At 38.3% G+C, this 16,889-nt stretch overlaps 2 protein-coding genes across 2 annotated transcripts; both read left to right on the forward strand.

Annotated features, from left to right (window-relative positions):
* Nucleotides 1–804: 804 nt before the first annotated feature.
* On the forward strand, nt 805–2,103 carry Hacd1 (3-hydroxyacyl-CoA dehydratase 1). The gene is made up of 3 exons (XM_065223616.1): nt 805–1,073; nt 1,141–1,261; nt 1,368–2,103. The coding sequence occupies exons 1-3, from the start codon at nt 1,003–1,005 to the stop codon at nt 1,863–1,865; spliced, it is 690 nt and encodes a 229-aa protein (XP_065079688.1). The 5' UTR covers nt 805–1,002; the 3' UTR covers nt 1,866–2,103.
* Nucleotides 2,104–7,413: 5,310 nt separating this feature from the next.
* Nucleotides 7,414–8,419, forward strand: LOC135702439 (uncharacterized; the record flags this gene model as incomplete). Its single annotated transcript, XM_065223475.1, has 1 exon — nt 7,414–8,419. A coding segment is annotated over exon 1 (858 nt), but the record flags the coding sequence as incomplete, so codon positions are not given.
* Between the last annotated feature and the right edge of the window lie 8,470 nt (nt 8,420–16,889).

A 16,889-nucleotide genomic window follows, 5' to 3' on the forward strand; every position in this document is an offset into this window, starting at 1 on the left:
ATTTCACACGTCTAAAAATAAAACTAGTTGAATGTAAAAATACTTCCAAAGTAGTGCTAACACAGTTTATTAACTAAGTAAGGTTGTTTAGTTGTTAAAAAAGCAATTTTGATGTTCATGTTACTCAGCAAAAGAGTGGTTGGTTGTGTAGAAGCCATCAACTAAATAAAACATTCGCTTTATTAGTTTTGTTTTGCAGCTAAAAGTTGAAAGTTGATTAATATTTGCATAGAAGTGATTTTAGCGTTTATTGACTGATATTATTCGGTGCGACTGACAAATTGAATAATGGTTGTGAAAAAGTTGAGTAAACGCTCTCCAAAACTATTTGGCTAGCATCTGCTTGTAGCTATATCTGCAGCTTTTTTCAGCTACTTTACAGCACAATGCTGGAAAAGTTCGCTTATAAAGCAAAATATGTTAGTTGGACAGTTGGTCATCTCGAAAAAATAAATAAAATAGTTTGATGAACGAGGTTCTTATCTAGCGTCCAAAACGTCAAACACAACAGGAAAATGTTTTGCTTCGGAGCTATCAACGAAAGAAAAAGTCAATGAAGAGAATCAATCAATGCAGAATAGGACCTTTTGAAATGTTTATCTAGAAATGTGAACGCCAATAACCCTTATATTCAAACCTGTACACGCCAGTGTATTCTCCAGTCAAATGAACTAACGTTCATTCGTGGGTACTGTCAAACATTTGACAACTTCATTCATCTTCACTTTAATTCATGAAGTTCGGCTAATATTTACATTTTAATGAACTTGAAAACTAGCTGCCTACGATGACCACGCACGACGACGTTGCTGTGTTTATGACTTGACTACTGCTTCGGTCGTCGTCGCGTAAGTAACAACCTCTTTCTTTCTTCGGCCATTGCTACAATTCACAGGTTGTGCTAAGTAGGTAGCGGTTTTGTTTATCCAGTGTGTGCTTCACGGTTGATGTTTTTTGCTCGTGAGGTCAAAAGTCCAACAAGTCGATTACATAAGCGAAACGATGGCTCCGAAGGAACCGTCCCCGTTGGTAAAGTTGTACCTCATCCTGTATAATGGGGGTCAAGTTCTGGGGTAAGTAGTAACTTTCTTTGGTTGAATTTTTCGTTCGAGATAACTGTTCATGGCTGCTCTTCGATAGATGGTCGTATATGTTTTATCAGCTGCTGGCCTACTACACGTTCGATAAGGGTAATGGCCAGACGCTATGGGACTACCTCGGAACCACCGTAATCATATTTCAAAATGCTGCTGCATTCGAGGTAAAATCGGAACAACTTTCACTTTTATATCTCAATCGAATTTTCACCGAATTTTTTTTTATTATCTCATTTTCTCCAACACGCACACATACACGTACATGTGTAGATAATACATGCTGTGACGCGAATAGTTCCAAGCAATCCGGTCATCACGACCTTCCAGGTGCTCTCGCGAGTTATGGTCGTATGTGGCGTCGTATTGGCTACTCCAACCGGTAAGACCTCCCCGGGACTGCCCCTTGCCCTGCTCGCCTGGTCCATAACGGAAATCATCCGGTACGGCTACTACGCTCTCAACCTGGTCAATGCTGTTCCACAGTTTATCATCTTCCTCCGGTACACGACCTTCATCGCTCTCTATCCGATCGGAGTGACAGGTGAGCTGCTATGCTTCTACTGGGCCCAGAGCTACGTGCGCGAATCTAAACAGTGGAGTATCGAGATGCCCAATTCGTCCAACTTCACCTTCTCCTATTTCTACTTCCTGTGGTTCGTCATGCTGCTGTACATTCCCCTGTTCCCACAGATGTACCTGCACATGTTCGCCCAGCGGAGGAAGATCCTTGGCGGAGGAAGCCAATCCAGCAAACAGAAGGTCAAATGAAAAGAAAAGAAAATATGCACCTGACAATTTTTCTTCTAATCGCCTTCAACATTTCATTTGGTTTAAGGGTTCTCTTAGGTTGTAGTAAGAAATACTCCCAAATTGGTTGGAAATGTTTTCAATTGGTTTCAAACCAGATAGATGGCTATCAATTGCTCAAATGACATTCTCACATCAGTTCGAATGCATGACTGGTGAAGGACCGTTATAATTAATAAATGATAATTATTAAACTTAATCTTCTGAAATTCTTTTACTGATCAACACGCTTACAACGTTAAATGATTCTTAGGGTGGAGGCATGTAAGAAATTGCGCTTTATATATAGCATTCACAGCACTATTACATCTAACTTTACCGATTGACAGTGAAAAGGACCGTGAGGACGTGGCCGGTGTCGGTACTGATCTAGGAATGTCATGAATCACTGAACTTGTACATTGAAGATGGTAATATAATCCCAAGCTCCATCTGTGTGGTTTCTGTGCAATTTTCACTGTAACGGAGTAGCAACTACGATTCGCACGGTCATTAAAAGAACAGCATATTACATTTAAAGCTACAGGCCATTACATTTATTTCATCTTCCTGACTTTCCAGCAATCCGAAGCTGATGGTAACCGAAGTTCCTCCTTGGAGGAACCAGGAACTTTGCCGTCCGTAAAACCGGTTGAGCCATGCGCTGTTCAGGCTTGACAGTCCTAGCCTAAAGCTTCCTTATATACACTAAAATATAAATTATTAAATAGACTTATGCATTTTTTGCCACCGATGTTATTAACATAATCTGTTTTATGCAAGTATTTGTTTAAAAATATAGGTACTTCTGTGTTGTTCTTAGTTTGTTCAGTTTGGTTTTCTTTAATTGGTAGACAATGCCATACATTTGACGGTATATATACCACCTTCAAAATCGAAATTAACATTGCTAGAGGAAACATTTCGCTTCCTTTTGGTGACATTAATTTTCATAAGTAGGATTTTATCAAATATATCATATTAACAATATGATCCATTCATGCCTTTTCCAAATATTGCAATGGCGACTCGATAATATTGCTTCACGCACCATCTAGCGTTGAAAAAGGTCAGCAACAATCATTCAATTACAATCGAGGGGTGCGAATATAGCACTTATTACAGAAGTAAGAGTCACATTATTTTCATTATTACATTGTGTATATTACTTTAAAATTTGTCTGACATGTCTCTGTTGTCATCAAATAAAATAATATGCTGAAATACATTCATTTGAAAAATTAAACATATTTTCATTTGGGTTACCCCTCGTGACGATAAACAAATACATTGGTAGCCTTTTTGGCCACAGAGGTGCTTTCATCGCTAAAAATTTGGTTCGCCAGCTAAGCGAAAGAGTGGATCATATTGTTAATATAATATATTTGATTTTATTCGCGAGAAATCGACGACTAAAGCTATTGTTTACAAATGCAATTACGCAAAATTATTAAATTTGTTGCGCCCATCGGATACAAACAGTTTGATTTTATTTGGGTCGTCTTATGAATGCTCCTGTGAAGACAGCTACCTAAATTTCCAAAGGCATCAAATATACTCTATTCGCTCTCGAAATGGAGAAATATTGTTAAGCCACTGGTGATAAAAACAAAAGCTTGAAACAAATTCCATCGAATTAAAAAAAAAAGTGTATTGACTCTAGCATTGCTAGCATGTTATATTTACAGGAAAAAACCTCGGAAAAAACATAATCCGAAAATTTAAAAATATTTTAGAATGTGAATGTATATAGCACAGACAAACAGACATAACATTGGCAATTTGTTCATCGAATACGCATTTAACGGTCAATTTAAATGTTGTTAGTTGGTAGTACCGCCACCTGTGGCGCGCATAGTCAATAATCCTTGCGTTTGACGTTTCTACACTACCGCCATCTGTTCAGTGTACTACATATCACAGTATACTCAACAGATGCAGGGCTGTTACAAGATTTTCTAAATTTGATCCGCGAAATTCGCGATTTCTCAAATGAAATTCGCGACTTCAAATACTAATCCGCGACCAAAAAAAAAACTGTTTTCATTGCCTAAAAATAGCATTTTATACTAATACATGGCATTTTAAGCTTATTGCTTATAGCATATTAGATTTTTACATGCTCTCAACTTAATGTTCTTTGAAGTACTTTCACATTTTAATTGAGAGCTTTCTATGCCTGTACCATCCTATGCCCAAGGAAGTAGAGAAATATTCCAAACCGAAAAATTAATAGACCGGACGGGAATCGAACTCAGTCGCCCCCAGCATGGACTTGCTTTGTAGCTGCGCATCTACCGACTGAATCGTTTGTAACCTTTGAATTTTTTTAATAACATTGTATCATCTTCAGTTATAGTATAAATTCTGAGTAATTAGTGAACACGGAGGCGAACCAGCCTCAGGCTGAAAGCCTCCATAATAAAGAAAACTTAACTTAACTTAATTAGTGAACATAATAAAACACCCTTACATTATGAGATTCTATTGAATAAAACCGGCCTAGATTTGATGAAACATTATTTAAAAAATAATAATGCATTTTCATTTGAAATGCAAATTTTCTTGAAAATTAACCTTTGCGTCTCTGACGTATTTTGCTGTCCTAAATGTTGTAGTTAATTTGTCTCTAGTTTTCTCCATTTTTACCGATTCAAACCAAACACCCTGCACATAATCGAATGATTACCAGAGTTTCATAAGTCACGCTTGTTGGTCACGTCGCGATTGTGTATTTACACGGATATTCTTGGTGAGACATTTTCATGATATTTTTTTATTTCTAATATGAACCTACCACTTTTCGTTATCAAATCATAACCGAATCGAATATATGTGACTTTGTGGATCATGCACGACTTATTACTATGTATACCGGAAATTATAGGGGTTTCCAAATCCTCCAGAACATCAGTTGATTTGTTCTACTAGATCAACCAAGACTGCAATAATGTCTGTAGTATCGATATCCAATCAGATTCAAAGTGCGTATGTGGATCATGCATGATCTATTTCCGAGTAATCCAGATGTTCAAGGTTCTTCAAATCGTCCTGGAATTCAGATAATTTGATCTACTAGATCAACCGATATTGAGACAATGTCTTTAGTATCGAAATATTTCCATACAGATGCACTGTGTCTATGTGGATCATGCATGAAATATTGTCATGTATACCAGATGTTTTAAGTTCTCCAAATCGTTCTGGGCCTCATAGCCTAGTCAGTAAAGGCACGGTATTACCAAGCCGGAGGCGGCGGGTTCGATTCCCGGTCCGGTCGAGGGAATCTTTTCTCGACTTCCCTGGGCATAGAGTATCATTGTGCTTGCCACCAGGCATTCATTTCGTACATTCATTGGCATTCATTTGTCTCTTAACTTTTTTCATCAACAGAATTCCGTAAAATTATGCATGAAGCTTTTGTAGGTTGTATAATTAACTACAACTTTTGTTAATAACTTAAATCTGTATCTCTTATGCATGATGAACTAGAGCGCTCAAAACATGTTATTGTTTTTCGGTGAATGTAATTTACATTCACTCAAAAACAATGATGGGTACAGTTTGCTCTGGTTCATCATGCATAAGAGATACAGATTTGAATCGTTGAAAAAAGTTGTAGCTAATTATAAAACCTATAAAAGCTTCATACATTACTTTACGGAATTCTGTTGATGGTAAAAGTTAGAGACAAATGAATGTAAATGAATGCATGAAATGAACGTAAATGATTTTCCATCCCTGCTTGCCACACAATATACGAATTCATGCATTGGTATTGGCATCGAAAGCTCTGAATTAATAACGGTGGAAGTGCATTTAGAACACTAAGTTTGAGAGCACGCAATAAGCTAATATGCACTAATCAATCAGCTTGAAATGTGAAGAAGAAGAAGAAGAAGAAGAAGAAGAAGAAGAAGAAGAAGAAGAAGAAGAAATCGTTCTGGAGTTCAGATGATTTATTCTACTAGATCAACCATGACTGGGATAAAGTCTGTAGTATCAAAATATGTCCAAACAGATTCATAGTGTCTATATGGATAATGTTTAATTATTTCCACGTATACCAGATGATCTAGGTTCTCCAAATCGTCCTGCAGTTCAGATGATTTGTTTTACTAGATCAACAAAGCCTGGATAATATCTGTAGTATCGAAATATCGATTTGGAAATCTTAGAACATTTAGCATACAATACACGGAAATAGGTTGCCATGATCCACATAGACACTGCAAATTTGTTTGAGCATATTTCGATACTAAAGGGCGAACACGAAATTATTGCGACACCGAAAATGTCATGCCAATTTTCTTATAATGTTTAGAATCAAACCAAAATTTTAGGGTAGTTTTATACATATATTTACTTCAAAAATCAAATGAAAAGTTAATCGATGGAGCCTTGAGTGTAAAATTGAACGCATTTTCGCTTGATGCCCTCCATCAAAGTCTTTACAATGTCATCCGGTACCAGTTTCTCAGTTTTTTTTCCATTTTCTTAACATGTCCTTCTCGTCTTTGACTGTCTTCTTGCTCTTCCGAAGTTCCCGCTTCATTATTGCCCAGTACTGCTCCACCGGGCGCAGCTCCGGACAGTTTGGCGGATTCATGTCCTTTGGAACAAAATGGACAGAATTGGCCTCATACCACTCCAGGACACTTTTAGAATAGTGGCATGATGCCAAATCTGGCCAAAATAGCCGAGCTTCGTCGTGCTGCTGCAAGAACGGCAAAAGGCGCTTCTCGAGGCACTAATATTTGTAGATCCCGCCATTTACTGTGCCCTTTGTCACGAAAGGCTCACTCCTCAGTCCGCAAGAGCAGATGGCCTGCCAAATGAGATATTTGGAGGCGAACTTCGACATTTTCTTCTTCTTAAATTTGTCGTCCACATCGAACTTGCTCTTGCCGGTGAAAAACTCCAACCCCGGAATTTGCTTAAAATCGGCTTTTATATACGTTTCGTCGTCCATCACACAGCAGCCATATTTTGTCAGCATCTTCTCGTAGAGCTTCCGTGCTCGAGTTTTAGCCGTCGATTGTTGCCGCTCATCGCGGTTTGGGAAGTTCTGTACCTTGTATGTATGTAGTCCAGCTCTCTTCTTTGCATTCTGGACGTAGCTCTGCGACATGCCGATCTTTTTAGCCAAATCACGGCTTGAGACGTTGGGATTTGCTTTAATCATCCGCTTCACTTTTCCCTCCGTCTTTTTGTTCTCCGGTCCCGGTTTTCTTCCAGCTCCTTTGCCGTGGTCCAACGTCAACCGCTCCTGGAACCGCTTCAACACTCTGGAGACGGTTGAATGGTGAATGTTCAACATTTTTCCCAACTGCCGGTGCGACAGGTCAGGAAATTCCAGGTGTTTGGAAAGAATTTGTTCTCTCAACTCGCGTTGCCCAACAAACAATTTCAACTGCAGACTACCTTATACAGGCAAAAATTAGCTGTATAGGCCTACTACCTAAAGCTACAACAAATTTAAACAGCACTTTTCAGTGCTCAACCTGTAAAAATTTTCTACCTTGTTCAACTCCTCTTATTCCTCTTCGATCCTTGTTTGGACCCTACCCGAGGTAATCCTTCTTGGATATCGATTTGGAAAATTCCTCTTCGATCCTTCAGATTCTTATAGTAATCTGCTTGGAAGTCGATTTGGATAAAAAAAAATTACTGCCGCCATGGCGCCTAAACGCAAAAGAAAGGGGCAAACTCTTGATCCCCCTTCTGAAGAAATTAATTTGAGTAATCAATTTGATTTGCTCACGGATGATGAGAATGATCCATCATCCAAGAAAAATTCTAGTAAACTTTCCCGGCTTAATGCCAAGAAGGAAAAGATTCCCCCTATTGTGATAACCACTACCGATTTCCATGCTCTTCGCATGGAACTTTTGAATTTCGTGAAAGTTAAGTTTTCACTACAAATTGGACGTCGGGGTGAATGCCGTGTATTGGCTGAAACCTTGGACGGATTTAAATGTCTTCTCAAGTATCTTACTGAGAAGAAGCACAAATTTTTTACTTACGACACCAAAACTGAACGTGTGTTCAAGGTTGTCATGAAAGGACTGCCCAGTGGTGAATCCCTGGATCAGATCAAAGATGAACTGGCAAAATTACTTGGAGTTGTGCCACTCCAAGTAATCAAAATGAAAATGAAATCCCGTCCTGGCGATTCGCGCAACGGGATTTCTAATGATTTTTATTTAGTTCACTTCAAGTCTAGTGAACTAAACAACCTTAAGGCCTTAGAAAAAGCTAGCCTTATGCTCCATGTCCGAGTGAAGTGGGAACACTTCAGGAAGACTGGAGGTAATTTCCAAAACCTCACTCAGTGCCGTAAGTGCCAGGGATGGGGTCACGGAACTAAAAATTGCTACATGCCAGCTAAATGCATGAATTGTGGTGATTCCTCTCACGCAAAGGACGACTGTCCTGTGAAGGAAGATCCTAAGAAATTTAAATGTTCAAATTGTGGTGAAAACCACAAATCCAATTTTTGGGAATGTAAGACTCGCAAAGCGATCCTACAATCTCGTTCTAACCGACAGGTAGGAAACGCTCCACGTTTCCGACCAGGTACAAATTCCTCTGCTGTTAACAACGGTCAGCGAGAAACAAGGTACAAATATCACCCCTGCTTCAAATGTTTCATCCGTACCTACTCCCCTCGCTGCTAACAATGTTCAGCGAGTTAATGGAGCTACCTATGCTGCTATTGCAGCGGGTAGAAATCAAAATACTAACCAACGTTCTAACGGAAATTTTGACAATTTTGACTTAGGAAGCATTACTGCCCCTAAAATGGAATTTTTACAGAATTCATTAATTGACATGATTTCTGATATGCTTAAATCTAACTCCATGTTTGATGCTATTCAAACTGGAGTAAAATTTGCTAATAATATTGTCATGACTTTAAAATTCAGTAATGGATTTTAAAGCATTAAACATTTTAAATTGGAATGCTCGATCTCTTAAAGATAATGAAGACGAGCTATTTAATTTTTTGAGAGTTCATAACGTGCATATTGCCGTTATAACTGAAACGTTCCTTAAACCTGACCATAAGGTTAAGAAGGACGCAAATTACTTGATTTATAGAAATGATCGTCTTGATGGACCCTGTGGTGGCGTTGCCATCATTATTCATAGACGAATCAAGCATAAAATTCTTTCTTCATTTGAAACCAAAGTTTTTGAAACTTTGGGAGTTTCTGTTGAAACAAAATTTGGACAACTTACGTTTATAGCTGCCTATTTGCCATTCCAATGCGTAGGCCAGCAAAAGAATTTTCTCAAGGGTGACCTTCAGAAACTTACCCGCCATAGGTCTAAATTCTTCATTATTGGTGATTTTAATGCAAAACACCGCTCATGGAATAATGCTCAAAGCAATTCCAATGGTAATATTCTGTTTGATGATTGTTCTGCAGGTTATTACACTATTCAATATCCAAACAGTCCAACATGCTTTTCTTCTGCAAGAAATCCCTCAACTATTGATTTGGTCTTAACTGATTCATGTCAACTTTGTAGCCAATTGGTTACCCATACTGACTTCGGTTCTGATCACCTTCCAGTAACTTTTGAAATATCTCAAGAAATAATTTCTAATCCCAACAGCTCTACTTTCAATTACCATAGGGCTGATTGGGAGCAATATCGAACATTTATGGAATATAACTTCGATCCAAACATTCCTTTGCAAACCAAAGATGAAATTAATTATGCTCTTGAATCTCTGACTACTTCTATAGTTGAAGCAAGAGCTGCCTCAGTACCAAAATGCGAGGTTAAATTCGATTCAATTATAATAGACGATGATCTTCAGCTCTTGATCCGTCTTAAAAATGTCCGTAGGAGACAATTTCAAAGAACACGCGATCCTGCCATGAAAGTTATCTGGCGATCCTGCCATGAAAGCGATTCTCTGCCCTGAGGAACAAAACTTTTGAAAATAATGTTTCTAAATTAGACCCGAGTTCCAAACCCTTTTGGAAACTCACAAAAATTTTGAAAAAACCTCAAAAGCCAATTCCAGCGCTTAAAGAAGGTGGTAAAATTTTGATCACAAATTTGGAAAAAGCTCAGAAACTTGCTAAGCAATTCGAGAGTTCCCATAATTTCAGTTTGGGTCTTACTAGTCCTATTGAGAATCAGGTTGCTCGGGATTTTCGGAATATTTTCTCTCGGGAAAATATTTTTGATGATTCCTGGGGGACTGATTTGGACGAAGTAAGGTCTATAACTAAAAAATTTCAAAATATGAAAGCTCCAGGTGATGATGGAATTTTCTATATCCTCATCAAAAAACTCCCAGAGAGTACCTTGTCTTTCCTGGTAAAATTATTTAACAGATGTTTCCATTTGGCATACTTTCCTGATAAATGGAAAAATGCAAAAGTTGTTCCAATTTTGAAGCCGGATAAAAATCCAGCTGAAGCTTCTAGCTACCGTCCAATAAGTTTGCTTTCTTCAATAAGTAAACTTTTTGAAAAATAATTTTGAATAGAATGATGCTTCACATCAATACGAACTCAATTTTTGCAGATGAGCAGTTTGGATTTCGCCATGGGCATTCAACTACTCATCAACTCTTGAGAGTTACCAATTTAATTCGTTCAAACAAATCTGAAGGCCACTCAACTGGAGTTGCTCTTCTAGACATAGAAAAAGCATTCGACAGTGTTTGGCATGAAGGTTTGATTGCTAAATTGAAAAAGTTTAATTTTCCACTTTACATTATGGAATTAGTTCAAAATTATTTAACTGACAGAACTCTGCAGGTAAATTATCAAAATTCCAAATCTAATCGACTACCTGTTAGAGCAGGAGTTCCTCAGGGTAGCATTCTTGGGCCTATATTGTATAACATTTTCACTTCGGACCTCCCTGATTTGCCTCAGGGTTGCCACAAATCTTTGTTCGCTGATGATACAGGCATTTCCGCTAAAGGAAGAAGTCTTCGTGTTATTTGCAGCAGACTTCAGAAAAGTTTAGATATTTTCTCTTCTTATTTACAAAAATGGAAGATTTCTCCCAACGCTTCCAAAACTCAACTTATAATATTTCCACATAAGCCCAGGGCTTCCTTTTTGAAACCTAGTAGTAGTCACATAGTCACTATGAACGGAGTTCCAATTTGCTGGTCAAACCAAGTGAAATATCTTGGATTAATACTTGACCATAAATTAACTTTTAAAGATCACATTGAGGGCATTCAAGCCAAATGTAACAAATATATAAAATGTTTGTATCCTCTTATTAACAGGAAATCCAAACTTTGCCTGACGAATAAACTTCTAATATTTAAACAAGTTTTTAGACCGGCCATGCTTTACGCTGTGCCAATATGGTCTAGTTGTTACACTACCAGGAAAAAAGCACTTCAAAGGATTCAGAACAAAGTTCTGAAGATGATTTTGAAGTTGCCTCCCTGGTACACTACTACCGAAGTACATAGAATTTCGAATGTTGAGACTTTAGCACAAATGTCCAACAAAATAATTAATAATTTCCGGCAAAAATCGTTACAATCCTCAATTGCAACGATTAATTCCCTTTATACTTAGATAAGATTTAGTTTTAGTTATTTAGTTTTAAGCTATCAATTGTTATACTGACATGCAGGTTTAAAAAACCTGTTTAAAATACTGAATTGCCAAGACAGGAACAATGTAAAAACACTTAGATATATATCATAACAATTAAGGCTGGTAAGTTACTGTAGTAACTGGAGCACCTAGGTTAAAAATGAAATGTAATTTATTTTGAATTTGGAACAAATAAAGAGTTAAAAAAAAAAAAAAAAAGCTGTATAAGCCAATGTTTGGCTGTATAAGCTAATATGCAGCTAAAATTGTTAGTTGGGTGGTTCACCTCCATTTTCGTTGAATCGAAAAACACGAGAACATGAGAAAGTGTGCAAAATTTGGTTGATTTTTACCCAGGGGGGAGAGGTAGCTCATCGATTCTTCCGGTTCGCCTCTTAGCATCGTGCTATAAGGTACCAGGCGATAACCAGGGTAGTTGATCGATAGCTCGATGACGTCATTTCGTTGGCGTCTGCAATGGGAAATTCTCATAGCAGGCGTTGACGATGGGACGTTGTCGAGTTGTTGAATAGCAACTATCATGGTAACTCACCGATTACCTGTCGATCTGCCAAATTTGGAAAGACGTCTGCATTGAATTGTCTCATATAATAATATTCCGCCCACTGTATCACAAGAAATTGCGAGTAGCTGAGTGGAATGGAGATAAGTTAAGCATTGGGTACAGGACCAAGTCTCCCCTGGGTGGTGCCAGAAGATGAGCGCAATAGAATAATCAAGTTGCCATAAGGCACGGAATGAGACTATTGCATGGCTGGGTAGTCAAAGTCTTCCATTCGTTAGTCATTTCAGGTGGACTAGAACAGGTTTAGGTGGGCGTTGGCCAGATTTGGATTTTTCAGATGTAATCCTGGATAGGACCCTGTCATTGAACGTCGCGTGAAAGTGGAACTTAATGAAGGCCTAAGTACTTTTTCATAGTTTTTAGTTTTCGGATTTGAAAGATCGTCGGTTACAGTCCCTCCCCATGGACATGGAGGTTGACGGTACTGAAGCAAAGGGTTATGTTTAATTTCTTTATATTTGCAACGATGATGATTTCCTATAGTGACACATATCACCTTCTTAATGCTTCAGTATGCCTCAAACGATTAATTCTTGGTTGTTAATAGAACTTCCTTGATGAAATGGGCTGCTTCATGCAGACTGAGCAATTCTGATTATAGTATCAGATTTGTTCTGTATACGGAGGAACTGGGAGGGCTTATTAGAAACTTCTCACCAATAAAGTAATGATTTTCTAGTAAATTTTGCATTTAATTATATTAATACTTTATTTTTAGCATACAATACAAAAGTGCTCGTTTTTGCGTAAAATAATCAATATTTATTTTGTAATTACGTTTAAAAGTTTTTTTTTTGTGATCTGAAAATTTTCCTAGTTTGGTTAGAAGTTTCGAAGCTAACGCATGTCCGCAGGCCTAATAGAAAGATAGGCAGAAAAAGTGATTTTCGGAGTTTTATTCGTTAGGTGTTGTAGTGGAGATTTGTGTTGTTGGATGCAGGAGGAGATTGGAGGGCGGGAGTTTGACGCATAGAGCCTGCCAATTTCGCTTTCAGAATGTCGCAGTCAGCGGTTTTATGATTCGTGAGCGCTCGCGATTCGTAGAACCGTTGATTGTGACTGCAAGTGGATTTGGCAGGTTTTGTGAGTCGGACGTTTGCTTTTTGGCCTATTCTTGTGTCTTAACATGTGCAGAGTATCATTATAGGGTCTAATGGTTTTGAGATTCCTGGTTGCATGAAATATATTTGTGAGAATATCTTTTTGAGATTTTAGTAGTCACGTTTTGTTTGTAGTTTATATTTTATTTCTTTCATGTAATTATCGTAAATAATAGTTATTCAATAATAGATAGTTCATCCATATATTCGGACTTTGACGCGAAGCGCTGTGGATTATGAGATGCTTGATGACCCTGGAGGGATCGATTTTGCTTACTGAGCAAAAAATCATGGATTTAATTTCAAGCTCTTCCACAGCACAATAAATCGCCAACATCATTTGTATATTTGATATTGAACATTAATCTTGGAAACTATTTGCATATCAAGCGAAAACGTAGTCCTGTATTGTCGCGAAGCGTTATGGTTCTGAGATGCTCGATGACCCTGGAGGGACACTAGGTGTAGTGGTAAGCGTGATTACCTCTCACCCCAACAGGCCTGGGTTCAATCCCAGTCGGCGCCGCCGGGATGTTCTGAGGCATAACATCTCTGATCACGCCTTCCTTCGGATGGGAAGTAAAGCCGTTGGTCCCCGGTTCATGAGTTGATGGGTCGATAGGTAGGGTCCAGGTGTGGGAGCTGCCTTCCTGGCACGTCGGTAGCATTGGTGCTCAGCACGGAAAACAAGATCGACGGAAAAAAAACAAACCAAAGGACCCTGGAGGGATCGTTTTTGCTTACTGAGCAGAAAATCATGGGTTTAATCCCAAGCTCTCCGTCATGACTCTTAAAATTCATGATCACTAAACAAAATGAATATGTTCTTTCGATAGCCGGCCATCGATAGATTAAATAAACAACAAATTAACAATACATACTTTTGGTTGCATCGCCAACTTGAGGTGAATCCTAACCGAATACCCTACCCAACCCTCCAACTCCGTAGCACTTATGAGGGTGTCGCTAAGTCGGTGGCCTCTCGTTAAGTAAGTACTACATCAACATTTCCTTCCCTATCCCTAGTTATGGTAAAGATGGGCGTGGCCGGGAATAGCGACAGTCATGCTTCTGTTACTCTTGTTTTGATTGGAACCAATGTTTACTCCCCAGCATTATTCCTGAAAGTAGTCTTACTGAGAATTTCAGAAGAGACGTGAGTGTCGCTAGTATCCAATCTACGAAGTATATCATAACAACGCTAACGCTAAATTTGGTTGATTTTTACCCAATGGTAAAAAAGTTATGCCCTGTTGAATGTGTCGCAATAATTTCGTGTTCGCCCTTTACAGATATTGAATTAGTCTAGTAGAAACATAATCTGATCTCCAGAATGAGTTCCGAACCTATAACATCATGTATACCTAGCAATAGGTTGGGTACAATCCACATAGACACTTTGAATCTGTTTGGACATATTTCGATACTACAGACATTATTGCAGTCTTGGTTGATATAGTAGAACAAATCAGTTCAGGACGATTTGTAGAACCTAGAATATCCGGTATACATGGCAATTACTCGCATATATTCGTTTATGATTTGACAACGAAAAATGCTATGTTCATGTTGGAAAAAGGAAAATGTCTCACATTGGACAGACCTCAGGGAATTTCCGTGTAAATTCGGTGTGACTTATGGATTTGAGATCATTTCTCAATTATTTGCAGGGTGTTTGATTTGAACCGGTAAAACATTGAGAGCCAAATGAACAACAAAATTAATGACTGCCAAATTATCCGGGACGGAAAGGTTACAAGGAATTCCACAATTTTTGTGACAGCACATCAGTCCCTTCGCGATTTTCGCGACATCATTTAATGTTTCCGCGATTTTCGCGACTGAAAGTTCAAATCCGCGACAAATCCGCGAAAATCGCGAAATCCGCGAAATTCGCGAAATCCGCGCCTGTTGTAACAGCCCTGCAGATGGCGGTAGTGTTTTAGTGACGATGTCGAGGGGCACGCAATTGACTTTTTGACTACGTTGGATTTAAAGTACAAGGTGTTCAACTATGTAATTAAGTAATTAAAAATGAAAATTCTGTAATTAAATTTAATTTCGCGTAATCAAAGCAGTGCCAGTGTAATTACTGTAATTAAAACACGTACCTCGATTTGATTACGTAATTAATGCAATTAAAAATTTATTTTCTGTAATTAATGTAATTAAAGTTACACAGATGTAATACCTTGTACAGACATACAAAGTTCACTGTTGTACCATAGAGGTAACTCTAAGACCACTGGGTCCCGAAGAAAATCATTATTATTTTGGCTCACTCAGTACCAGAACAACGGTCCCAAGCAGTCCCAAGCTATTTCACTCACCCCTGCATGTTCTGCATGAATCCACACACCTCTGATGTTATCTGTCAAACTTTCATAGCGAATCAAAACAAACATAGTGTAGTAATAGAATTTCAACTAGAATAGGGTACGTTAATCGTTTGCTTGGGACCAATAGGCTACTAAAGTGGTGAGCCAATTTAAAATCGTTAGTTTCGTATTGATTGTTGGTTGTACTACCATTGTACCATAGAGGTAACTCTATGACCAGAAGGTCCCGAAGATACGTGCTCAACTTTTTGGCTCAGCTCTGGTACTATCTTCGGTCCCAAGCTAATCGATACACCCCTCGAAACATAGGAAAATCCATAAATCCCTCATTTTATCTGTCTTTCATAGCAAATCAAAACAAACATTGCGTAGTACTAGAATTTCAACTAGAATGGGGTACGCTAATCGTTTGCTTGGGACCAATAGGCTAGTCAAGCAGTGAGCCAATTTAAAATCGTTAGTTTCGAATTGATTGTTGATTGAACCATAGAGGTAACTCCATAGAGGTAACTCTAAGACCACTGGGTCCCGAAGAAAATCATTATTATTTTGGCTCACTCAGTACCAGAACAACGGTTCCAAGCAGTCCCAAGCTATTTCACTCACCCCTGCATGTTCTGCATGAATCCACACACCCCTGATGTTATCTGTCAAACTATCATAGCGAATCAAAACAAACATAGTGTAGTAATAGAATTTCAACTAGAATAGGGTACGTTAATCGTTTGCTTGGGACCAATAGGCTACTAAAGTGGTGAGCCAATTTAAAATCGTTAGTTTCGTATTGATTGTTGGTAACTCTAAGACCACTGGGTCCCGAAGAAAATCATTATTATTTTTGGCTCACTCAGTACCAGAACAACGGTCCCAAGCAGTCCCAAGCTATTTCACTCACCCCTGCATGTTCTGCATGAATCCACACACCCCTGATGTTATCTGTCAAACTTTCATAGCGAATCAAAACATAGTGTAGTAATAGAATTTCAACTAGAATAGGGTACGTTAATCGTTTGCTTGGGACCAATATGCTACTAAAGTGGTGAGCCAATTTAAAATCGTTAGTTTCGTATTGATTGTTGATTGAACTGCTTCAAGCTAGTACCACAAATTGTTCGTTTTGATGTACTAGATTAAAGAAGTACAGCCAACAATCAATACGAAACTAACGATTTTAAATTGGCTCACCACTTTAGTAGCCTATTGGTCCCAAGCAAACGATTAACGTACCCTATTCTTGTTGAAATTCTAGTACTACGCAATGTTTGTTTTGATTCGCTATGAAAGTTTGACAGATAAAATGAGGGGTTATTGGTTTTTTCTATGTTTCGAGGGGTTAATTAATTAGCTTGGGACCGAAGAGAGTACCAGAGCTGAGCCAAAAAGTT

Source organism: Ochlerotatus camptorhynchus, unplaced genomic scaffold (assembly GCF_037179485.1).
Source record: "Ochlerotatus camptorhynchus isolate MF236.1 unplaced genomic scaffold, CSIRO-AGI_Acam_v1.1 ptg000193l, whole genome shotgun sequence".
NCBI lineage: Eukaryota > Metazoa > Arthropoda > Insecta > Diptera > Culicidae > Ochlerotatus > Ochlerotatus camptorhynchus.

Coding starts and splice junctions, on each gene's coding strand:
- Hacd1 (XM_065223616.1), top strand. CDS start 1,003: ATGGCTCCGAAGGAACCGTCCCCGTTGGTAAAGTTGTACCTCATCCTG. Junction 1,074..1,140: donor AATGGGGGTCAAGTTCTGGG/GTAAGTAGTAAC, acceptor GCTCTTCGATAG/ATGGTCGTATATGTTTTATC. Junction 1,262..1,367: donor AAAATGCTGCTGCATTCGAG/GTAAAATCGGAA, acceptor GTACATGTGTAG/ATAATACATGCTGTGACGCG.